This window comes from Hemicordylus capensis, chromosome 5, assembly GCF_027244095.1.
Source record: "Hemicordylus capensis ecotype Gifberg chromosome 5, rHemCap1.1.pri, whole genome shotgun sequence".
NCBI lineage: Eukaryota > Metazoa > Chordata > Lepidosauria > Squamata > Cordylidae > Hemicordylus > Hemicordylus capensis.
In genome coordinates this window covers 175,737,796-175,764,486 of record NC_069661.1, presented here as the reverse complement: position 1 = coordinate 175,764,486, position 26,691 = coordinate 175,737,796, and the positions used below count along the sequence as shown (strand labels likewise).

The 26,691-nt window shown below is 41.3% G+C and overlaps 1 protein-coding gene across 8 annotated transcripts in view; it reads right to left on the bottom strand.

The window, feature by feature from the left end:
- DOCK4 (dedicator of cytokinesis 4) overlaps positions 1-26,691 on the bottom strand; it is a 391,842-nt gene that overhangs the window by 37,467 nt on the left and 327,684 nt on the right. For 6 of the 8 annotated variants that reach the window (XM_053253855.1, XM_053253858.1, XM_053253861.1 and 3 more), the window contains 6 exons: positions 21,169-21,195; positions 20,910-21,005; positions 17,588-17,648; positions 6,789-6,882; positions 4,539-4,687; positions 2,183-2,269 (listed from right to left, as the gene is read on the bottom strand). In XM_053253855.1, coding sequence (XP_053109830.1) covers positions 2,183-2,269; positions 4,539-4,687; positions 6,789-6,882; positions 17,588-17,648; positions 20,910-21,005; positions 21,169-21,195 — 514 coding nt within the window. The remainder of the gene's footprint in view (positions 1-2,182; positions 2,270-4,538; positions 4,688-6,788; positions 6,883-17,587; positions 17,649-20,909; positions 21,006-21,168; positions 21,196-26,691) is intronic. The other 2 variants (XM_053253856.1, XM_053253859.1) reach the window with 1 other exon arrangement.

Here is a 26,691-nt window from a genome sequence, read left to right as displayed (position 1 = left end):
AAAAAGTGCTTTTCTTTGCTTCTGTTTTCAATTTGGAATAATGGAATATTATTATAGTTAGTATCTCAGGACAGACAACACAAGGCTGATGGTACTGTTTCTTCTTGCTTAGAGAAAGTACTATACCAAGAACTAAAAGGGACAGATGAATTATTGTTCACCTTCATCTGAGGAAAGGACAAAATACTATTATTATTATTATTATTATTATTATTATTATTATTAATTCAATTTCTATACCGCCCTTCCAAATATGGCTCAGGGAGGTTTACACAGAGAAATAATCAATAAATAAGATGGATCCCTGTCCAAAGGGCTCACAATCTAAAAAGAAACATAAGATAGACACCAGCAACAGCCACTGGAGGAATGCTGTGCTGGGGGTGGATAGGGCCAGTTACTCTCCCCCTGATAAAAAAAAGAGAATCACCACATTAAAAGGTGCCTCTTTGCCAAGCTAGCAGGGGTACAATGCATTAGAACTGCAATTAAGTAGGTTTGGGTGGTTAACAGGAAGTGCTTCCTAAGTATAAGAACTGCATCGTCGAACAACTGGATGTCTATCAAATATGCTGTTAAAAATGTTAAAAACCCCTGCTAACTTGGCAAAGAGGCACCTTTTAATGTGGTGATTCTCTTTATTTAGCAGGGGGAGAGTAACTGGCCCTATCCACCCACAGCACAGTACCTCCAGTGACTGTTGTTGGTGTCTATCTTATGCTTCTTTTAGACTGTGAGCCCTTTGGGGACAGGGATCCATCTTATTTATTAATTATTTCTCTATGTAAACCTCCCTGAGCCATTTCTGGAAGGGCGGTATAGAAATTGAATGAATGAATGAATGAATAAATAAAATACAAAGATCTACAAATTGAAATTGAAAGGCTGTGGCAGAAAAAGACTAAAATAATCCCAGTGGTAATTGGCGCCCTAGGTACAATTCCAAAACAACCTGAAGAGCACCTCAACACGATAGGGGCCACAGAAATCACCATCAGCCAATTACAAAAAGCAACATTACTGGGAACAGCCTATATTCTGCGACGATATCTATAATAACAACAAGAACAATATTGATAACAAAATTCTGACATCCCAGGTCCTCTGAAAGGACTCGTTGTCTGGATAAAACAAACCGTTCAATAACACCTGCCTGACTGTGTAAACAAGAAATAATAATAAATTGAGAGAATTCTGCTGTTGCAGGGTGTAGGATGGAAATGCCTTCAAAGGTTATGATTTGTAGATATAGATATGAGATGAAAATAAGAAAATCATACTGATAAATGAAATGCAACTAAGAACTTATCCAGTTCGCGTAGATATATCAACTGTACCTTTGCACTTCTGCCTATCTACAGTTGCTAATGTACAAATAGATTTGTATAGGCAGGATGAGAATGATTCAAGCTGAGGGATAGTGTGATGTCTTTACAATGTAATGTAATGGCAATGCCTAAAGGTAATAGTTTAATGTTAAGAAATCCTTTACAAGAGATTAAGTATGGAAAACAATATTGTAATATAGTTTCATAACTGGACTAAGTTGCAGATGAAGACTAGCACTAAGGTTGATAAAGTTACACAGATGTAAAGCACAATCCTCTCTCTCTCTCCCACAACTCTTATTCATTTTAACTGACCTTCTTCCTCACTCCACCCTAAAATCCAATGCACAATCTAGTTTATGACTGTAGCCGCTGGCCAGGATTCTAAGACCTACTCTAGATACACCCAAGAATCTAGCCATGTGGAGTGTAGTTTCTGACATATATTTTCTTTCAACAGCAGGCTCCTATGCCATGTAGCAAATAAGTTTTGCAGCAAAGTGATCCACTGTTCGATTTCCCAGGCAATAGTAATAATGAATATGATGGTTAAGTATAGCATAGCAAGTATAGAGCATTAGCTGGGAAATTGGGGCACAAAACTAATGGCTGCAAAATAAGTATGTGGCCTCAATTTCTTTTCTTTGTTGAAGACAAACAGACGAAACCAAAGTTGTATTGAAATGGCAAATATCTATATGCTTTTTATACAAGCCAGTAAAAATAAAATAAAATAAAATACTTGCACTACAGTTTTAGCATGAGCTACAATGAGAAAACTAAAATTTTGTCTTGCTAACAGAAGACATTTTTATACTGATTCATAATGTCCAGAATGCATCCAACTCCATTACCCGCATCTTGCTGAGATTTCTGTAGTCATAATAGCTTTCATACTGATCAGCAATCTTCCTGCATAAGATAATGCCATTCTCCCAGCACTGTAGACAAACAAGGAAGAAGAATGTTCAACATTGAGAAGAATATAAATGATTTTTAGCTGCTTCAAACAGATTTTCAAGTGCCTCCTATTGGCAGTACAATCTAACATTAACCAGCACTTTCAAAGAGCATCAATAGACAGAGAACAGCTGTTTACGAGAACTGACAATATGAAATTGCTTTCTTTAGGGGATCACTGAACCATATCCACAGAGATTAAGACTACTTGACCATAGGGCCTAATAGCACAGTACACCTGAATTGTTCAGGGTCCATCTATCCATCTACCACATTCCAAAATGCATGACATAAGCTATTTTAACTGAAGTGGCCAGTCACGTGGAAATACTTATACAGAAATCAAACACCAGGAATTAAATCCAAAGCAGCAGACCTGGAATGGGGGTCCTTAGGCTTCTTGAATTAGGGCTGCTAAATCAACTACTATTGTATTAACTGTTACTACTAGTGTTAGCCATGGGAGAGCACTGTCTGTGTCACTCTGTCCACGTGTTCTCTAATGAGACCTCCCACAATCTCTCTTGGCTGACTTTGTGCTCACGCTGTGGATTTATGTTTAATAGGGGACATGATCATTACATATCACTTATTGGAGTATAGGAACCACTGCACATGTCAGTGCGGCTCATGCTGACTTATTTAAATATGTTAACCAATGCACAAGACAGCAGAGACTATGGGGTGGGCATTCCAAAGGGTGGGTAGCCTGATGAACCTCCTTAGGCTTTCTCTAATGAGCGCCAGATCTGCAAAGGGAATATGTAACAAGGCCAGGAACCAAAGAAATACTTAGAAACAAACACTTTGAAATGCTCTGAAGGATTTTTTACTTTATTAAACAGCAGACCCCTTTGTCTTATCACAAACTGTTTTTCAAACTGTTCTGAAGCTTTGCTTCAGTTTCAAAAATGGTTTGCTCCATGGTATGGGGCCTTTAAGGAAGAGAAGCACAGCTTTGGGCGTGCAGAACAAGTTATGTGGTTCTTGGACTAACATGGTTAAAAATCATGACACAAAAACTCAAGAGCCCAAGACAATATATTAATTAAATTAAACATATAGTTAAAATACCATTCCTATGTAACCCTGGCAAGTCTTATACTTAGAATAAATCAAAATAGGAAAGCAACCCATGTTAAGTTATGTAGACGGGCCAAGACATTTGCTAATATAAAGTGTCACTTGAAGCATATAGTGTGCTAGCTGAAAAGTTTTAGAACAGCAGATAGAACCAATAGGACAGGATATAGCGGATGCAAATTACAGATTAAAGGTTCATCACCCTTATCTTAGGCAGCTTCATTTCCATTGGTCCATGTGTAAAAGTAACATTAAATGGGATTTTAAAAAAACACTATACAGCATTGGATACACTGAAATTTCCCATACATCTGACTAATTACAAGAGGCATAACAGTGGCCAAGCTCAGACTTCATATGAGGATTAATAAAGTAAAAATATCACAAGGTCAGTATTGTCAACACTGACTGGCAGCAGCTCTACAAGCATACAGGCAGCAGTCTTTCCCCACCTTAGCTAGAGATAGGAGAGGAGAGCTGGTCTTGTGGTAGCAAGCATGACTTCTCCCCTTAGCTAAGCAGGGTCCACCCTGGTTTCATATGAAGGGGAGACTAGAAGTGTGAGCACTGTAAGATTTTCCCCTTAGAGGATGAAGCCGCTCTGGGAAGAGCAGAAAGTTCCAAGTTCCCTCCCTGGCTTCTTCAAGATAGGCCTGAGAGAGATTCCTGCCTGCAGCCTTGGAGAAGCCGCTGCCTGTCTGTGAAGACAATACAGAGCTAGATAGACCAATGGTCTGACTCAGTATATGGCAGCTTCCTATGTTCCTATAGCAGGGATTGAACTTGGAGCCTTCTTCGTATTTAAAATGTCATATAATAAACAAGTCACCTTAAGTGGCGCAGTGGGGATGCTTGACTAACAAACAGAAGGTTGCTGGTTCAAATCCCTGCTGGTATGTTCCCCAGACTATGGGAAACACCTATACTGGGCAGCAGCAATACAGGAAGATGCTGAAAGACATCATCTCATACTGTGCAGGAGGAAGCAATGGTAAACCTCTCTTGTATTCCTCCAAAGAAAACCACAGGGCTCTGTGGGCTCTAGAAGTCAACACCGACTCAACGGCACACTTTACCTTTATAATAAACCAACAACATAAAGGTAGAATGTAACAAAGGAACTGGCTTCTAAAAACAAAAATATGTAGCATTGTCAGTCAAACTTACTTTTCCCCTATCAAAGTTCTGGATGATAGTGAGATGAAGATATTCCTTGCGCTGCCATTCTGTTTGCATGGGATAGTTCAGGAATTCTCTCAGTGGCCGATCTGACCATTCCAACAGTTCATCATACAACAGCAGTGTGTAGGCCGCTTCTATAATATGGTCCAAGAAAACAAGAAATAAATTTCATGTTGGTGCACAGGAGTCAAACTCGACATTATTTCAGGCACACAACTGGGATAGTTTGTTTGGTTTTTATTAAGGAAATAGCAGCAGGATCAGGACCTCATGGATTGAGCATGAAGCATATAAGGAGAAGGTTTATTTCTGTTCCTGCCACAGTCCTAATTCAGAATGGGCTCCTATTTGGGCTGTGGGTGGGGGGGATTCTGTAGGGCAAATAGCAGGGCCCCCTAAACCAGTTTTAGACTGTGGCTGGGGCACCCACTCACCCACACCATGGCCCCTATCTGGCTGTACTTATTCAATAAATAACAAGCAGACAAGCCCCTACTAGGTTCTAAAGTAACATCTAATTTGACCCATCTTTCATCCAAGAAAATAATACTCTTAAAAGTATTAAAACAGTATTAATTAGTTTACTGGCTTCTATTTAACACAGAATATATACAAATAATTATGTGCAATGAAATGCCATAGAAACCTCTCTCATACACACTATCGAACCAAAAAAACAACAATCCACACCCCTTTCATTTTCTATACTGTGAAAGACAAACACCACTGTTATTTTTCCTACTGAAGTGTTGGACAATCTAGAAGACATCATTCATTCTAAATAACACAACTGTCAGCCACATAAATCTGTTTGAAACAAAAGAAAGCCAACAGAATCCTAATAAGACTGAATCATGATGTGGAAAAATCTGTTTCCTAGGTAGAAGGTTAGAAAGCAGAACACTCATAAGAAATATAGAGTCTAAGAGTCTAATCCAACTATTTTTTGAGATCTGAAAAGGAGATACACCAGCACACTCTCAGTCAAACCTATCAAGCATTGTTTAAACACTATTCATTTCAGCCACAAAAGCCCTCTTGAAATACTGTACATAGATGTACAGCAATCCAATTTGCAATTGACACCAAGGAGCAGCGTTGCCCGCCAGCTGTTCGAGGGAAGATGCAAACTTGACATTAAAAAAGGAGGGGTTTTTGCCAAGAATTATTGGAACATAAAACTGGCCTGAAAAAGCAGCAAAGCTAGCAGCTTTTATGGATTCCAACTTAATTTCTATCCATATAGTTAAGAGTACTTGACATTTCCAAGCATTTTTTACATTCAGCTAGATACACAAGGAAGTAAAAGTATTTCATTCCAACAAATGGCATGAGAGTATTTTCAACATCTGGGATGTTCCCCAAGGAATACCATTTCTGAAGTGAGACCAATTGTACTCCAGTCCCTTTCTTTGAAACACCGCTTCATCACAAGGCTGCCCCTGCTAAGAAGAAGTTATTCACTTTGCAGGTAAAAGTATGAACTAGTCACCAAGTGGCTACCTGAAATATCCATCCTCAAGTGATATCGTATCATCCCAGTTTGGAACAAAGCTGCTGAGTCTTGAACACGTCCATCCATTACAAGTACCTTCAGCCATGTAGAAAATAGCCCTGTTAGAGAAACCTTATGGTTTCTCATTTTGAGTGACATAAAGTATCAGTTCAGACACAATGTTTACTGTTCCCCTAACTATGGTCTGAAGGATAAAGCATGTGCTGTAGACTTCCCGCACTGCTTCCCTCCTCAGATTATCTCCCACCCTTCCTTCCTTGTTTTAGCAAATCAAAGTTTGCTGTTGCATCTGAATTGGGCATCTGTGCAGCCATAGTCTTGAAACAGTTTGAACTGAAATTGAATTGAAATATTTGAATCCTCACCAGCTGATTCAAAGCTTTGGAAGTGTTCTTAAAGGTGTTTTCAACAGAATTAATGGGGTGGGGGAGCACTACAAAACCCTAAAGAGCTAAGAAACAAGCAAGCAAGCTCTGGGGTCCTGAGGTGCCATTAAGCCCTATCAGCCCATCAGCCATTAAGCCCTATCTGCTTCTCCCTCCCTTCAGTCTGTGACCTGAACACATAACAGGACAAAATCCTCCTCCATGCTGGTGTGCTCCATTCTGCCTTTTCACACCCAGATTTCCAGAAAACGCAGCTGCAAACTATGATCCAGGATGGTTCTTACAGTGCTGTGGAATAATAGTTTTTCCAGATTATTTGGTAAAAGAACCTACCTGTAAAGTTTTGTGCTTTTAGGTGCAAATCATACAGCTTGTGTATATACCGAATATACATCTCCTCCTTATTCAACTCTGTCTTATAAAAATTCTGGAATAAAAGCATATGATGAAACACAACAGGGTTGCAAAAGGCAATGTAAACAATGTAAAAATTCAGATAACTACCTTTCCCTCCAGTCAACACATGATTCCAGATGTGATTATGCATGTCCCATTTCCCCTCCTGGTGCATCATCATTTCAGTTTTCTTAATCATGAGGAGTGGCAGTTAGAACACCAGAACACCACACCGGGAAGGGGAGTAGGATGTGCATGTTCACATCTCTAATTGTGTGTGTGTGTGTGTGTGTGTGTGTGTGTGTGTGTGTGTGTGTGTGTGTGATATATATTCGGTTTCTATACCACCCTTCCAAAAAAGGCTCGAGGCAGTTTACACAGAAAAATAATAAATAAATAAAATGGATCCCTGTCCCCAAAGGGCTCACAATCTAGAAAGAAACATAAGAGACACCAACATCAGTCACTGGAGGTACTGTGCTGGGGGTGGATAGGGCCAGTTACTCTCCCCCTGCTACATAAAGAAAATCACAATGTTAAAAGGTGCCTCTTTGTCAAGTTAGCAGGGGTAACCCTGCTACATTCTGGCTTGAAAATCATTCCTATGAGAAAGGCTTTGTTTTCAAGGGTTGCGGTCATAAATGTTTCTTGTACATTGTTCTGATGCAGTTTAAAAAGCAACCACCTATCTATCTATCTATCTATCTATCTATCTATCTATCTATCTATCTGTCTATCTGTCTATCTGTCTATCATCTGTATATTGCCCAATCCAAATGGCTCTGTGAGATCACAAAAAAAACTAAAAACAATTTAAAAACAAAAGTTTAAATGTTTGAAATAAAAACTTTAAAAACAGCAGTTAAATACCACTAAAAGCCAGACTAAAAAATGAGACTTTGGAGCTCTCAAATGCTTCTAAAGATGGCAAAGCTTATATTTCCAGGTGGAGCGTGTTCCACAACTTAGGGGAGACAACTGAGAAAGCCTGATCCCAGGTTGCCACTCGATGAACTCATGACACCTGAGGACGGACCTATCCTGATTATCTTAATGAGCAGCAGGGATCTTGCAGAAAAGGGTGCTCTTTCAGGTAACCCAGATGAAAAGTCCTTCAGGGCTCCAAAGGTGATTACCAGTATTTTGTGTTTTATAAAATTTCACTTTTACATTTAAAATTTTTAACAAGTTGTTCTCATAAAAACTAATCTGCCTACATTCCTTTCACTATCCCTACAACTGGACTACATTTGGTCCAAATCAGTTAGGCAGTTCACAATTTAGCCCACATGCCTCAAAAGTTCATGTGTCCACCATCCTGAATTTGGGTGGATGACCTCATCACAAACTATGCATTTGGTGTCCCTGTGTGTCCCTACAACTGAACCAAATTGGTCCAAATTGGTTTCCACTGGCACCTCAAACATTCACACATCCATCATCTTGAATTGGGGTGGATGACATAATCACAAACCATACCACTGAGTTGTCTCTGTGTGTCACTCACTGCAACTGTACCAAATTTGGTTCAAATGGTTTAGGCGGTGCACAAGTTAGCCCTCTTGTGCCTCAAACGTTTACATATCCACCATCTTGAATTGGGGTGGATGACATCATCACAAACTACACCATTGAGATGTCCCTATGCGTCCCTACAGCTATACCAATTTTGTTCATATTGGTCCAGGCATTGCAAAGTTGATAGGGCCACACACATACACGGAATGTCAAGTGATCTCACAAGCCTACTGGAAAGTAGGCTAAAAATAAAAACAATTGATTTTTTTTAAGGAAGGATATGTTTCATTCTATGTTTCAATGTAACAATTAAGAATTAAGAATTTTATGGGTATCATAAGTTATTTTTTCTCTTTGTCTTTTGCAAAGAAAAAATGTTTTGAGGTATCTGCATAGGTAATCTCTTTTTATGAATTTGTTCACATTTGTTATTTACTCCTGTACACTAGGAAAACTCTAGCTTGTGATATAAGGGAGGGGGAAATTTCGTTGCCATGTTTGCTCCTGATTACATACAATGCCAAATGACTGCCAATTTGCAGCATTACAAGTTGATATTAGTATTGTAAATAAAACAACCAATAAAGATAAATATGACCTTTAGTCAAAACTCATTGTCAAAGCAGATGCCACTATTCAATAAGAGGCTTGTCTCAAAGGTACAGTGATGTTTTATTTGGAATAAATGTCCATATTTTCATGGAATGATGAGCTGTTACTGTTTAGTGATACAGTATTTTGTATGGGACATTAAATTTAGCGTTTATTGAGAATTTTAAATTGATACGACGTGTGAACGTTTGAGGTGCAAGTGGGAACTGATTTGGACCAAATTTGGTACAGTTATAGGGACACATAGAGACACCAATGCATAGTTTGCGATGATGTCATCCATCCCAGTTCAAGATAGTGGACACATGAACGTTTGAGGCACATGGGCTAAATTGTGAACTGCCTGATTTGGACCAAATTTAGTCCAGTTGTAGGGATAGTGAAAGGAAAATAGGCAAATTAGTTCTTACGAGAACAACTTGTTAAAAAGTTTTTTTTTAACCTTGTTTTATTGTTGGTTTGCAATATACAGGTAGCTGCCCTGAAAGTTCCATGGAGCCATGGCAGCAGCATACAAAAGTTAAAATAAATACATGTTTTTGTATTGACAGATCCTCATAAATATTAGACACCAGTACTCCCGAGAAGGAGTGTTCAGAAAACAGTACAATCAGGAAATACAACAATGCTGAATATAGATAATTTGAAAAATTATATGAAAGTTACATTTAAACTGGAATGCAAAATTATCATCCTGATTCCAAAGTACTGGTCTGGATTACTTTATGTGTATATAAAAGCTTTGTTGAGAAGAAAGCAGTTTCACATCTGCCCAAGCCAACAACAATTGAGCATGCTTGTCTACCTTCAGGCACATTACATGTCCATGCATTGCACCTAATGGTTCCTTAGGCCTATACTTGTAAAATCCAACTCTGTGGTCCTTAAAAAAGTTTTTTCATATAGATTAACACAATACAATATGCCTGACATATGTCTGAGCAAACCCTCTGCTGATACTACAACTGTAAATTATGCAAACAAAAAAAGCCATTAATTTTTCAGGAAATATGAATGAGTGGGGAAATTGGAATATAAGCTCATATACTGCACAGCAAGCTGCCAATCTAAGTGACAGGCATGCTTGCTGCTACTGAGTCCCTTTAAACTCTGCCATCTAAGGCTTGGGAAGGCGCAGAGGCTCTGTAGCTACTAAAGAATACATAGTCACATTTCCGCTGCTACTTCCACTGGGGATAATAGGAGTAGTAGTAGAAGTGTGATGACTCACTCCTTGGTAGCCACAGAGCCTCCTTGTCTTCACAAGCTGCCGTGGCAGGTTTTTAAGAGGCTCAGAAACAGTGAGAGTAACTGTCACTTAGATTGGAAGCACACTTCACAGTATGGCCAGGTTCAGACATAAAGGATAACTGCACTTCCTTGTGTCCGGGGTTACAATTCGTAACAATGCAGGTGTTCAACAAACCATAGCCAGCAAAACTGCAGTTGCAAGAGAGGGGAGTCCCACCCTGCCGCTCAGCCTCCCAGCCCAGTCCCAGCCAGATCCATAGCCAGACTGTGGGCAAAGCATAACTGTGTCAGCAGGGCCGCTGGAACTGGCTACGATCTTGAAAAGGCGTGCCAAGCACATTCGTGCATTTTCAGAGCACTCCACCTGCCCTTGGCAGGGAAAGGGCATTGCACTTTCTTCTTCCAGCACTGCTTCTGCCAGCCATGGCACCGCCCGCCCCAAATAGACATCCACACTGAAAGCACCATGCAAACTCGAAATCCCAGGGGATTTGGGGGCCTGGAAGGGATTGAATCCCGCTTTCAATGGGGGTGGGGAGGGGAAAACCCACATTTGCTAGAATGGAATATGCAGATGGGGGAGGGCAAAGGATGCTGGCCGGGGTTTGTGTGTCCTGTCCCACCATGACCAGGGAATATGTCAGAAGTTGCTTGGAATCAGCATTCCCTCTAACAGGGAATTCCAGATATTGTTGATTACAACTCCCTTTGGCTGAAAATTATGGGAGTTGTAGTCTACAACAACAGGGATTCTCGGCATGGTTTATACTATCAGGCAGAGAGGCTGCTGTAGAGGACCTGGTAGAGATTATAAATGCTTCTCTGAGGGAGGGCAGGATGCCTCCTTGTCTCCTTGAGGCAATCTTTAGACCGCTTCTGAAGAAGCCTGCCTTGGATCCATCAGTTAAGCAACTTCAGGCCTATCTCCAACCTTCCATGGCTGGGCAAGGTGATTGAGAAGGTGGTGGCCTCTCAGCTCCAGGCAGTCTTGGAGGAAACTGTTTATCTAGACCCATTTCAAACTGCCTTTCGGGTGGGCTATGGGATGGAGACTGCCTTGGTCAGTCTGATGGATGATCTCCAATTGGGAATTGACAGAGGAAATGTGACTCTGTTGGTCCTTTTGGATCTCTCGGCGGCCTTTGATGCTATTGACCATAGAATCCTTCTGTAATGTCTAAGGGGATTGGGGGTGGGAGGCACTGTTTTGCAGTGGTTTAGCTCCTACCTCATGGGCAGATTCCAGATGTCGTCTCTTGGAGACCGTTGTTCTTCCAAATCTAAACTTCCTATGGTGTCCTTCAGGGCTCCATATTGTCTCTGATGTTGTTTAACATCTACATGAAACCGCTGGGAGAGATCATCAGGAGATTTGGTGCATGATGTTATCAATATGCTGATGACACCCAAATCTATTTCTCCATGTCAACATCATCAGGAAAAGGCATAACCACCCTAAATGCTGGCCTGGAGACGGTGATAGACTGGATGAGGGATAAGAAACTGAGGCTGAATCCAGTTAAGACTGAGGTACTTATTGTGTGAGGTCGGAACTTGGGAGACGATTTTGATCTGCCAGTTCTGGATAGTGTCACGCTCCCCCAGAAGGAACAGGTACACAGTCTAGAGGTGCTTCTGGATTTGAACTTCTCCCTGGTGTCCCAGGTTGAGGTGGTGGCCAGAGGTGCTTTCCATCAGAGGTGCTTTCTTTTTCGTATCTATTCTGATACGCCACATCCATTTCTTGAGATGAATGACCTCAGAACAGTGGTTCATATGCTGGTAACCTTCAGGCTGGACTACTGCAAAGCACTCTATGTGGAGCTGCCTTTCCACATAATCCGGAAACTGCAGTTGGCACAGAATGTGGCAGCCAGGTTGGTCTCTGAGTCATCTAGGAAATACCATATTCCTCCTGTGTTGAAAAAGCTACACTGGCTGCAGAAAAGTTTCAGGGCAAAATACAAGATGATGGTTATTACCTATAAAGCCCTAAACAGCATAGGCCCTGGGTATTTAAGAGCACGTCGTCTTCACCATGAGCCCCATCAACCGTTAAGATCGTCTGGAGAGATTTGTCTGCAGTTGCCACCAGCTCATCAGACGGCGACTCGGGGCCAGGCCTTCTCCGTTGCTGTCCCTGGGCTATGGAATGCACTCCTTCTGGAAATAAGATCTTCCCCATCTCTGTCAAGTTTTAAAAAGTCAGTGAATACATATTTATTCACCCGAGCTTTTAATTAGATTTATAGTTTTAATACTTTTAATGTTGGGTTTTTAATGATTTTAATGTTATTTATTTTAATTGTAAACCACCCAGAGACACAGGTTTTGGGTCGTATAGAAAAATGTTAAATAAATAAAATGGCAGCGAGGTGTTGAAAAGTGCTGAGGAGGTTTGCTTTCTTGGTAGGCAAGCTTGACCTAGAAAGGAAGTGGTTGTTGGGGACTTCACTTACTTCTATTTTGTAATCATGCTCTATTGTACTCTGACCCCACTTGTCAGATGTGCTTAACTCCCAGGTGTGAAAAAATTGGGATAGGCGACCTCCTATGCCTTTTCTGGGTAAGTCAGGAAGACAGTCTGGGTTTAGGTTGGGTCCTAAAAGCCAGACAGGATTGGTTTGGCTGTCTGTTGCTAGGGTGTTGCTTGTTCCAATAGGGATGTTGTGGGCAATTATGCCTGTCATAAGGTCTGAAAGAGATGCAGAGGGGATGAAAGGATTGGAATGGCATGTGAGGAGGCCTTCTATCTTCCCTACGTGGAGCTGAAGGCAGTGCCTTCTTTTCGTCTTTAGTCTCCACGAGCACCTCCTTGCAGTCCTCATCACCAAAGAGTTAGGCGTGTATGGCACAGCTGCCAGGTTGTTGTGTGAGGCAGGATCCACCTGCCAGAGCTTAAGTCATAATGAACCACCATTGAAGCTGCTGAGTGGGATGTAAATCTAATTGAATCCAGCATGGTGTCTGCTATAAATGCCTGCACTTTTTGAATTTTTAACAGTATTTGGTGTTGTCTGGCTAAGTTTGCAGGAGGGGACTTTAACAGTTCATCTACCCAAAGCAGTGAAGCCCTTGGCATAATGGATGCTGCTGAGGATGCCCGGATAGCCAGAGAGGAGGCCTAATGGCCCTCCTTTAAGTTGGTTTCTATCTTTTTCTCATTCTGGTACCTGAGCGAGCTACTGCAATTACAGGGTAGAATGGCTCCAGATAGCAAGGCCACTACTGGGGCATCTGTGAGTGGTATTGGGAACATCTCAGATGCTGTTTGCATGAGGCCATACAGCTTATTGACCAAGTAGATGGGTTTTCTGTGTGCTGCTGGCACTTGCCATTCTTGGCTAACAGTCTTTGTAAATGAATCTGGGAAAGAGGAAAGCAATTGCTTAGGTTATGGAGTTGGAAAAACCAAAGTTTCCCCAGAGGGAGTAGTTTGGTCTCCTGTGAGTGCTGTTGCAGTCCTAAAGTGTTTAATGCCTTATGAAAAAGGTCTGAGAAGTCCTCAGGAATAAACATTCTTTTGGAACTAGGTGAAAACTGTAAATTCTGGTCATCAGACTATTCACCCGCTTTCTTTGAAATCTAAATCAGGCCTGTCAGGCACTTCCACTGGGCTTTCAACATTATCAGTGGATCCAGGGTTGGATGGCATTAGGTCAGGTCCCCTGGGGGCGTGGTCAGGCAAGTCATAATCTGAAACATTTGAAGAATAGAAAGCGAAGCTCTGATCATGTGCTGTTTTGTAGATTTTTTTAGGTCTCCTGGACTTCTTATGCCTATGTCTTTTCTTTGACTTCTTAGGCAAACATTCTGAAGATGCTGAGTCTCTGTTTCTAATCCCCTTTTTGTCAGACTTCGTGAGTTTGTGCTGCTGCATCAACTTATCAAGCATGTTTTGGAACCATGCTGTCAGCTAGCCAGCATTTCAACAGATAAAGCCGGGTTAGGGGCTGGAGGAAGCATTGGCTGTGAGAGAAGGAAGGGGAAGCCAAGGCGGCCCTGGTCTCACTGGCGATGTAGGCAGCAGCTTTCCTGGTGGGTTGTCAGGTGGGAATGGCTTCAGAATGGCAGGATGTGCTGGCTGTGAAGGCCCTGGTACTGCATCACCTCCTGCTGCAGGTGGTAGGGGCAGGATTTCTCCTTGGGGTAGCGAGAGGTCCAGCTGGAGCGCTCCCACCCCGCCCCTCTGGTGGTTCAGCCGACCCCTTCGGTATATTGGCAGGCTCTGCAGGGGATGGTCGGCCATGCGTGTTGCAGGAGCCTGGAGCCTATGTGGGCATTTACGAGACTACACGGGCAGGGACACTGGTTGTACAGCTCCTCTGAGGTGTCTGGTTGCTCCGTGGGGGAGGTGAAGGGAACCACCAGCAAATCAGGCTCTCTCGGTGTCAGGGGAATGTTTCACCTCCTCTTCTTCGGTCTTGAAGGGCCTTCCAATGGGTCGGGGCCTTCCATTCCTCCTCCTCTACCTCCTGTTTCCTGCAGCACCAGCAAGGACCATGAGGTTATGGATGGGCCTGCTCCTTGAGAATGAGTGACTGCACTACTTACCGACGAGGGAAAGAGCAGATTCCTGTTCTTTTCTTTGGGCACTAAAATGTGCCTTAGTCAAGAGGACTGCTCCATTGAGAGAGAAAGAAGTGAACAAAAGGAGGAAAGGAGGAGGAAATTTTTTTATAAGGAGAAGATAATGGAAAGAGATGCTCTGGCTGGTAAGCTAGGAGGAAAAATGCCAAAGCTAAGAAAGAGAAATAGTAAAGTAGATAAGAAATTCAGAGAAGGCTTGGCTGGTGCACAAATGGCTAGCTCTGGAGCAACCACAGGACTGGAAGAACTGGGAGGGGTGGGGTTACCTTTCCTGGGGCTTATAAAGCATCAACCTAATTAAATCAAGCCCTGCCTCTGGAGCATGTGGGGAAAGATAACACACATGAGATTTCCTCCTCCAGCAACAGAGATTGCCATTTGTCTCTGCAGTCATTCTAAAGATAAGCTTCCTCCCTCCCAAAGCTGTATGCTATGAAAGATCAACAACTTATCACTCCAGCTGGTGATATTCACAGAAATTCCCCTTCTGTACAGAATGTAGAAGAGCCATAAATCGCATTACAAAGAAATCAAACTCAAAATAATTGGTAAGAAGAAGCTACAATTACACCAAGCTGCAAGACCTGCAGAGGTCAACTAAAAGTCAAAACTGCCTCTTGGGGAAGGGGAGCGTGGCTCTTAGTCTTGTGATTCAGTGACTGTATGCAAAGAAATTTGCTGAATTATAAAGCCACACCATTGTGCACATCTGGGGAACCTAATCTGAGACATTTAAGGAAGCAGGTACAGTTTTTCATAAGCATTGTGAATGTTAAAGTACAGTCCATATTGATGGTTTCAATACAGAGAGATGAAAGGAACAGAGCAGTCTGAGCCAATAGAACCCAATCCCACCCCTGCAATTAAAATGTCACCAAGACTTCACTTTTCCTACCCTGACAAGCACTTGCTGTTAAGAAAATGCTTAAATGCCTGTTTGGCTCTACAAATAAAGACCTAAATATGGATTTTTCATGCACATTCCATGAGCTCCACCTTCTGGGCCATTTGGAATGGAAATGCTGATACTTTCCTTGTAGATTAAATGTGTTTTCTGGACACTGGGATTTTGATGAGAGATTTAAACATTTTCAGGGATATGCTGTTGATTCGGAAAGTAATCGTTTGAATTTGAGGAAGCCACTTAAAATTCCTGCTCCATCATAAAGCATACTGAATGACTCTGGACAGCCTAAATACCTTCAATAAGGCTAGTAAAGATAAAATGTGTTTTTCTATGGTTTTGATCATGTTTAGTACAGGAAGTATTTTTATATTTGTTAACCATCACACTGGCTTGTTTGGCAAGACAATTTGCCTTTTAAAAATAATAACAACAACAACAACCTTATAAATCCTGGACTGAGAAGCTCTGAACAACAGAGGAATACAAATGTGGCAAGTAATAATGACCTGGAATATACTGTTTACCCTACCTATATTTGTTAACAATACTCAAGCGCTGAAAGACAAATGAGAGAGACCCCAAAAATGGAGTTCCCCAGTGCTAACATTTCTCAGCAAGACTACCTCCTCAGCTATAAAGGTGATTTAAACATATTTTTTACCTCAAGGGAAAATATATATGCCATTCTCCATCATTTTGTATTTCTGGAAGGTATGTGGTTAAAGACAGACAAAAGATTGCTCGCTTGTTGGCAGAACATCCTTTAAGATGCCTTTTTAATTTCACTTGTACTTTAAACTAATTGCCAGCAAGATGAACTCATGGTCTATAGCTAACTATTCACTAAAATCACAGTGGCATGAGTACTGAAAGCTGAAACTAACAAGGACTGAGCTTTGACACTGCAGATCATCTGTATGGGCAGGTGGTGGTGGTGGGAATCAGATAATGGACTCAAGTCAAGGCAATCTCTCTTGTCCAAACTTGTAATTATATCAGAACTCACAAACGACTGCATCTTAGGTAGTCAAGGAAAGCTGCACAAGCACAGCAGCATCTCTCCTTCTGAGCCCTCAGTTCCCTGGATTGGTGCCTGCGGCTCTTGAAAAAGGTGAGTTTTGTTCAGTTTTCTAATATAAGAGATACTGAAGGCCTCTGCTGCTAACAATAGAGGACAATAATTGCTGTGTGCCTGTATGCATTTGGCCAAGTCAAATCACCCAAATTAGCCGGGGGTACATCTTAAAGAGCAGCCAATTTTAGGCATTTCTTAACTTTCTCCTTGAATTTTTTATTTTAAGAAGCTCATCATCATAGCCCAATATTAAATGTTTACAGGAAAGCTACAGAAAGGTTACTTTCTTTGCCTCGGTGTGCCACAGTTCTAAGTGAGCAGAACAAGTGACATGGGAGAGGTGGCAACTGGGCAAGGCCATGTGTGGCAGTGCTAGGGAGAAGGAGCATGGCTGCCAAAGGAAGCAGATTCTCTCCTCCCTTCCCCCATCTCAGGGACTCAAACTCTGTTGGTGGGCATAACACAAAACAACACGTGTTCAGAAGCTATTTTCCCTCCAACACATTTACTTTTTTTCTCACTTGCCAGCTTATATAATATAAACCCACCCACTCCCACTGACTGGGTGATGGTATTTTTGCAAGTTTGTTAATATATATATATTCAAATGTAACATGAGAATTTCATACTTCTAGAATACAATCCAAATTCATTGGCATACATAAAGTCTGCAGTAGAAACTGTGCTTTCAAACCAAATCGGGAAATAAGCTATTAAAAAAATGCTTATCATCTAAATCTAAATGTGAAATAGCAAGATCTCCTAAATGAAACAGATACATACCAAAAGGCTGACAGTACAGCCAATTTTTTTGCCATCCACTTCTCCCATTTTCATGCAGTCCCTGAAGAAGAAGAAATAATAACCCAAGCTAAATAATATGTATACATACTATACGTGTTAATCAAATATCCAACAAAAATTATGTACTGACGGACTCAAATATGTTACTGATTAAAGAATATATAGCAGTTGATGCTCTAACCATAATCCTGATGCAGTGTGGGGCAGATGACCAAATTACAACCAACTAGGGTAAATTAACCTTAAAACAATACTGAATTTTCAACCATATTTGGCCACAAAGTAAATGAGCAGAGTTTTAAAATCTTTATTGACATTTAATCTGTTGAACTTGCCTTACACTAAAGACTTTTTAAATTTGACTTGACAATTAAGGATTCTAGAACTGCATATACACACTACTCCATTGCTGATTGACTGATTGATCAATCGTTGCTGATTGATCTATTGCTGATTGTATCACACAGAGACACAGGCCAGAATCCAAAGGAAAGCACAATTAGTTTTGTGCATGTACAAGTCTTTTGCTGGTCCATAGCCAGCCTAAAAATTTTGAGGGGTGCCAAAAAAGTGGGGGGAGGCAGCTTATGTGGCCCCCATCAGTCCTATGTTCAATCAACATTCAGTTATTTTTTTAAAAAATTATTTGTTAAGAATATATTGGGGACAGAGAAAAATTTAGGGGAGGAGAGGTCCACCCTAGAAGCAATGTACATGGAACCAGTTATGTGCATTCCTGGCAGTGTGTGGCGGGTGTTCTTTAAGGGGCAGGTGAGGGGCTGCCTACCTGCCAGCCCCTGCCCCACGACTTCCCCCCCACTGGCATAAAAAGAGGACGCGTGGAATTGCAGCATTCCTCCCTGCACCCTGGTCAGTGTTACAATGGAAGTGGCACTTGTCCCCCACTTTCATTGTGATGCTGACTGGGGGGGAGGGGTGCAGGGAGAAATGCTGGAATCCCACGTGCCTGCTTTTTACAAGAGCACTGGCATGGGGAAAGCTGTGGGGTGGGGGCTGGCAGGTAGGCAGTGCCTCCCCTGCCCCTTAAAGAATCCTCCCCCTGCCCTCTGAACTGCCTCGAACACCAGTCCATGGAACCAGTTTGACACTCCTAGAATGGAGCACTTAACGGTTCAGTGCACATCCCTACACCTTAGCCCCGCCCCCCAAGTATGGGTCTTGGCTTTGGGGCTTATGTTTCTTGAACAGCAGCTCTACATTAAACCACTTTTGAAATGGAAGGGACTTCTAAATGATATGGTACTGGGGCCCATTTTTTAAAGTGGTAGTTTAAACAAAAAAAAGAAAGCTTATTAAGCTTGTCCAAGCACTTGAAGGTATTACAGGTAGCTCTTGGGATCCTGGCCATATAATTTATTTTTATTTTATTTATTACATTTTCTATCCCGCTCTTTCTCCAAGGAGCCCAGAGCGGTGTAGTTTTTCCTGACAACAACCCTGTGGGGGACAACCCTGTGAAGGGGACAACCCTGTGGGGGACAACCCTGTGAAGTGGGGGACAACCCTGTGAAGTAGGTTAGGCTGAGAGAGAAGTGACTGGCCCAGAGTCACCCAGCAAGTATTTGGCTGATCGGGGTCTCCCCAATCCTAGTCCAGCACTACACCACGCTGGCTTTAATAAACTAATTTTAAGTAACTTCTCTGCGGCATACACAACAAGGAGCAGCATACACAACAAATATTATATTGTTTTGTAAGTCACCTTGAATATTTTTAGCAAACAACTAATACATGTATAAATATATAAAAGTTAGAAAGGATTTCCATCCTTCAAATGGAGGGAGACTGTTTATGAGCCTGAAATTATTAAGGACACTGGAATTCAAGATATTTGGGTTCGTTTTCTGGCAAAGATGACGGTATGTTTGACTAAAACACCTGCAGCTCAATCCTAAGCATGTTTGTTTGGGAGCACATCCCATTGAGTTCCACGACACATACTCCCAAGTAACTGTGCACAGGATTGCAGTCTTAATGCCTCTGTGCTTGTCCCAGTAGTACAGTAGTGGTATGTACATATAGAGCATTTTATTACTGTACTAAGATGGAAGATGGGATCTATACTACATGCAGTCCCAAATGCAAAGCTGGGGATCATCTCCATGGCCAAGTGCAGTCTGTGAAGATGCTGAATCAAAAACTTTGTCCCATAACCACAATTTATCCAACTGGAACCTCTATCAAGCTAACAGACTACATGGAGAATTTACATCATCGCAGGCATAGTCGACATATGCAAATGCCTTCAGGCTAGTCATACCTTTTGGATTCATAGCCTCTGTGGTTCACAATTGCCCATCTCTCTGTGTGTGTGTGTGTGTGTGTGTGTGTGTGTGTTTAATTGAGCCTAGCGTTACCTGTCCACTACATCTTTTGTCTGCTTCATTTATTTAGTTATATAGTTCCAGGCTACAGATGGTCTTTTGCTATGCCAAAAGTACAGAGCCTACGACAATCCTCTTTCCTCAGCTGTGTCTGTTGTAGCAGCTCCTATAGCTACAAAAAGTGAGGGAGGATTGCAGTACCCCTTGTACAGCATGAGGCAAAAAAAGCCATGCAAAGGACAAGCTGACACTAACATCACTTTTGATATAGTATAACAAATGCAATCAGACCTAGTGCACAGGTTTAGGGCATTTCAGTGTGCATTTTATATAAACATGAAGCACAGATTTTTATTAATCTAAGAGCCATACCTAGAGCTGATCTAAATGCTACAACATTTCTGGGACTGTACCACTTCAAAATTTAAGTGAGAAGTTCACATATTTAAATGTGCCTTCTTTTTAAAAAGCAAACAAAAAAACTCTTCCTGCGCACAGAAAAGCATCAAGTCAAAGAGAAAAAACTCCCTGCACATAGAAAACTAGCAAGTCAGAGAGAAGGCTAGCATAAAATCCTTATCCTCCTGGCATGCAGATTTTCTATAGGCAAGGAGGTCTTGGTGGGGTGGGGTGGGGTGGGTTAATAATGTGTGGAGCATTCAGAGACACAGCTTTCACACTGAAGCCTGCATGGGGAAGCCATACCATACCATTTTTCTGAACATGTACATCAGTCCCTAATTTGGCTATGCAAGTGCAGTCATTTCCTAAAGGTCACAATATGGTGTTAAGAAATTTGTTTTTGATTTCCATCGTATCTGAACTCCTGAAAACATGACGTCTGGTTTATTTGTTTTCATATTCTTGCTAACTAAAATTCCCTGCAGGGTAATATTTATATTAGCCTTTCAGACAATGGAATATTCCTTGCTGTAAAGAATGCAACAATTACTCACCTGTAGTCCAGCAGCCTCTCCATTAGACGGGTTACAGTGGCGATTAGCGAAATGCCACTTTCTCTCCATGTTTCACGTTCAATTTTCTTGAGCAGGCTGGAAGGAATGAACCCAGGGCAAAATATCAGCATTTATTTTTATCGGTTTCCATAACAACCAATTTATATTCAAAGGTACCAAAAAATGCCTTTGCAATATCTGCTCATTCACAGATTTAATTTTTTTCCCATACAAAGCACAATTGCAAATATTGTCTTACCTGGGATAAGGACCAAAGAGTGGAATTCTACTCCAGGAAGCATTGACAAGGCAAATTGATTTTTTTTTAGGTTAGCCAACTCCAAGTCACAACACACAGAGATAACATCCTATTTTCAAAATATATCTAGACATTTCACAGCCTTTACAAACAGAGATTCAGGATTTTATTACATTCTCACTCCATTGTGCTATTCATTAGCCTTGCATTTCAGCATCAAGAAAAGAAACTAAAGATTTTGTTACCTAGAAGAGAGCATTTCCCATCTCACTGTTCCCTTTCGATGAGATTTCAAATCTTCTCAATGTAGGATTTTTTCCGTACTTTAGTCGACAGTAGTTCTGCACCCACACAATTTACTGCATTGTAACTGCCACAGGAAAAGCCTTTTCCTGAGGAGAATTTTTTTTAAAAAAACACTTCCCTCTCGCTTAGTTTATTTATGCATTTCAATCTCATCCAATTTACTGTTGAATAATTAAATAGGTTTTTGGTGGCAAGTATTAGTCCAATTCTCCAAGTCAATAAGAATGACATCTACCAAGCTCAGTGGAAATGCACATGTATAGAAACAGATCTACTGACAGTATCATCTCTTGACAATGACAAGCATTCCCTAAATCTCTAAAATGAGAGTGTCAAGGTTCAAGTTTGCCTGAAGTCACACCCTTTGCCCTGGAAGCCCTGCCCACCCCAATCCCAAATACATGTGAGGCTGGATGTTACATAGTGAAAAAGAAAGGGCACTCTGCACATGCTGAAAGCCAAATGCTTCTTTATTATGGCTTCACATATCACAAGGCTGAAATGGTAGGATTATTAAGAGTTTCTATAAGCAGGCTCAAGAGTCCCTCACAACTATACGTTGGCAGAAGCTTCATGGGAGCAGCTTTGAAATGTTTCTGTGTTACTGGGATGTTTGTTGGGAAACTACACTGGAGAAAGGGGGTGTAAATCCACTGTGAAGTTCAGATGAAGCAGGAAATCAGGTATGGGCCTGGCCAGAGAAGTGCAGTTTCAGGAATCCACAGTTCAGTCCAACTGACACTCTAGTACAAAACCAGGATATTTGCACAAATTGTCAAGGTCAAATATCCAATAGCTTCTCTCTGAAAGGGAAGATGATTGAAGCAGCCAAAGGACTCAGAGACTAAATAGAAAAGCACAGCAAGGGGAAAATTGATATGGTAGCAAGGGCACAATGGTTAAGACACTGCCAAGGTTACAGAACAAAGTAATAGCATGGAAGTACCTTTCTTATTGGCTCAGGTCAAAACTGCAAATGGCAACACAGGAAGCATATGGAAAGTAGAACCAATCACATCAAAGAGTTGTTCTCACAACCACCTGCATGCGCGGTGGCTGTGGGAATAACCTACAAAGGGGAGGTCACCAGTTTATAACAAGTTAGCTGTACACACCACGTGCCTTGTGTAGAATTTGGTTTTCAGCATATTTGGAAGGATACTAGTTTACCGGCACTTCCAGACATATGTTAAAACTGAATCCTGAATGAAGCAATGCAACACAAGTGCATGGCTGTTTCACCATGGGTTGGGAGGAAGCCACCACATGCAGACCTTTCAAGCACGTCCTCGAAAGCTACCTCACATCCAAAAGCTGTGCACATAGCTCTTTCCTAACCCAGATCTTATGCTATCTGCTGACTTTAATCACCATACAAAGCTAACCTGGAGAACTGACCATGCAATTCCAGTAAGTCTAGTCTAACACCCTCTCTGATTACAATTCACTAGTTCTAGTTCTATACTGAGGGCTACTCCACATTTTACACAGCAGGTAAATGTGCCCAGTCAACCCTATAGCTTCTGGTGATATCCATGTACCAGAATCTGCCACCAATGACAGCTCTCTGGCATATATCTCTGCATGATTACAGGCATATGTTCCCCCTTCAGACATTATGGAGTTTACCAGTGGAAACATATCTGCTGCATAAGTGGGGAACAGCCCTGCAGGACATATGGGTAATGAAAGGTTAGGCTTCAATTATTTCAATTTATTCAGGGAAAGCAAGAGAAGTACTGAGTTCATGTAGAAATGTGAAGGGATTAGCAAATGGCACAGAAGGAAAAGGCTCTCTAGCCTGAAGGCTTCTTCTCTGCCAAATATCAAAGACTTGCCTCAAGGTAGGAGAGCATCTCAAAATAAGGGCTGCAATAATCTTTCAGGATGGATACGGATTAGCGAGTTTAAACATAGGGCTTACTTTCCATTTGTATTTGATCCCAAGCACATATGTGTGCGGGTGTTCAGGAACTCATACAACCTCTTTGCATCACCGACCTTTCAAAGATAATGCACAAGGCAAACATTCATAACAAAAGAGCCTCTCAACCACAAGCCTCAACTTCCTCAGGCAATATCTAGACAGAAAGTAAGAGGAGCAAATGGTATTTGGGCTAAGCTAACAATCTCTCCTGCATATCATGAGGTAGAAACTCTTCAGCATGCTTCACTGTAATGTTTTATTTTGTCTCCCTTTGATCTTTTTTCCAGAGGTCCATTTCCTTTCCAACCCCCATCAGAAGCTTTAAACACACACACACACACACACACACCCTGAATCTAGATTGTCTGCCTTCAGCACTTCTTCTTGCTTAGTTGAGTATAGCTACAGAGTGTTATGCAAAAAAACAAAATGCTGCTTGAACAAATGAAGAGTGGTTTCTCATGCCATACTCTGTATTCAGCTTCAAAAATCCTTATACAAAACACATATGCACCATGTCAGATATGAATTGTTCATCAATAAATTGCTACTTGCCCCTTTGAAACATACAGATGTGGAAAGGATGAGTGTTCCACTTCTGTGTATTTTAAAAGGGAAAGCAGCAGTGTGTGTGTGTGTGTGTGTGTGTGTGTGTGTGTGTGTATACATCCTTCACAATCTGAAATAGCACCTAAGTATTTTGTATTCAGGCAGCTCTATCGTATATGACATTTAGTGTGAGAACTGCCCTTAAAACATTCATGCAAGCTCTCATTAAGCAAAGCTTAATGATAGCTGCTCACATTCCTGCTTATCAAAGAAACAAAATGAATTTTCCCTTAATATTTGCTTTACTCCTTTGACTGAGGTAATGTTGTGATTAATTTGAGTGTGTCAGACTAACTGGAGCTGTTATCCAGGTTTATATGGGATGCAGGAACATAATAATAATTTTCTTTCTGGATTATGCCAAGGATCATCTAAGCCAGAACTGTTTCCAGTAGTGGCTACCCAAGCAAGACAGCAATGCTTTCCCTTGTTTGTCTTCAGCAACTAGTATTCAGCCTCTGCTTATGGAAAATCCATTTAACTATCAAGGCTAATAGCTGCTGAGAGACATATATTTCATCCTACAAGTAAGCATGTTGGAATGGGTGTTCAAAATTATTTTATGCCAATATTAAAGCTTATGAGCTGGGATAGTTTGCTTATGAGCTGGGATATCTATGCTTAACCTTGATCATCAAAGTTGTGTCCTTATTATCACAACACTGTGCAATCATAACAACTGGCAAGTTTGCAAATTCACACATCTTGATGATAGAATACCCATCTATTTTCCACATTTCAGGATTAGGATAAACAACTTTAAGTGTCTGTGTTACAATTTAGAGGTTGGTAAGGTGAAGCACACTTGATAATTGAGCAATGAAAACAAGAAGCCATGCATGCTGTCATGTTGATTAACTGCCTAGAGGGCACCTAGTTTGTTCTGAGTCAGCCATATTTAGTCACTTTTCAGGTCTACTTAGGCAAAGTCTGCCAAAAGGGTAATAGCTGTAATTTCACAAGATATCTCACTGTGATGGAATTTATGCAGAATCGTCCTCGAATGTTTTTCTAAAAAACTGAAGATGAAATATGAGTGTGTTTCTGAATCAATAAATAGCTTTAATGCTTACGAACCGAATTGCCTTGGGGATGTGAAGTAATAAAACATTTTTTAATGATCTATTCCATGATAAAAGAGATCAGAACAAGTTTAGCTGAACATGAAATAGGTCTCTCTCACACTAATGCCCACCTATGCCTCCTTACATTACAGGATGATCCCTAGAATCTATGGCTTTGTCTACTGGCCTCAGACGACAAAATTACATGAAAGCTATGATGCACTACCTCATTAATCTTTAACCACAATGCACATAAGCATAGTATTACTTCAGCTTAACCCACATTTTAAGTACCTGCTGCCAGAAAGAGACCATGAAAAGAGTTCTTTAACCAAATATGCAGAAAGTAATTTCAAGTATCATGACAAGACTAACACAATATTATATTAACCGTTTCCCTCTTGCACAATGCCCCTTTGTTGTTAACATTATAGCCTTGATCTCAGTTTTATACTCTCTCATGCCTAAGTCTTTCCAGATATACTTGGAATTAATCAGTCTTACCACACAGTACAAATACACACTTCAGGCCTTCTAAGAACATGCTTTACAAAATAATGTGTTCCCAATCTATAAGAGTACTATACACTCTATAGAAGCTAAATGTGTTCATCTGAGTGTAGTAATTATACTTAATCTGACAGTGCACACTCTCTCTCTCTTGCTTGCTCTCACACACACACTACACTACACCATGAAGTTCATCAACCATCAGCCCCAATGCACAGCTTCCATAAGCAAAACTGCAATTAATGACACCAGAGCAGAACTAATACACCAAAAATGGGGGTGTGGTTCCTGCTGAGCCTTCTTTCTTGACATGTAGTTTATACTACTGCGAATATTTGTATACCACTCTTCAACCAAAGTTCACAAAGTGGTTTTCATAGAAAAATAAATAATACATAAATAAGATGGTCCCCTGTGCCCAAGGGGAGTTCACAATCACAATTTTAAAAGAAACATGAGGCCAGGTGTAGATTAATGCAGAGGCAAAGGAGGCACATGCCTCCAGTGGCAAGATCTAAAGAGCGGCTCCTCAAATTTCATTGCACCTCTCCTTTTGTTGCACCTCCTCCTTTTGTTGCACCAAATTTGCCGGAAATGGGCTGTAGGTAGCAGAACCTGGGTGAAGACTGCTCGCTTGGGAGGTGGGGAGGAAGACAGAGCTGAGCTCGCTGCTGCCCACACAGCGGTGGGCTTTTAAAGCTAAAAAAAGAGATGAGGCACTCTTCCTTCCTTGTCCTGCCCACTGTCTGCAACCAGCCACTACCACTGCGGTAATCTTTTAGGGAGCAAAAGGGGAAACTTTCCCCTCGCATGGTTGCCCCCCCCCCCCCGCAGCTACTGCTGCGGCAGTGGCTTTTTTGTTTAAGTAAAGGGGGTGGGAACTTTCCTCCACCCTCCCTACAGCTACTTTCGTGATGGCAGCTCTTTTTTACAATTAAATGGGGGGGACTTTCTCCCCTCTCCAGCTATTGGAGCCACTGCACAGCAGCTTTTTTTTTTTTTTTTAAAGTATTTTTGCCTATGGGTGGCAAAACGCTTAATCCGTCCCTGAATAGGGCATATACCAGCAACAGCCAATGCAGGGATGCTGTGCTTGAGTTGGATAGG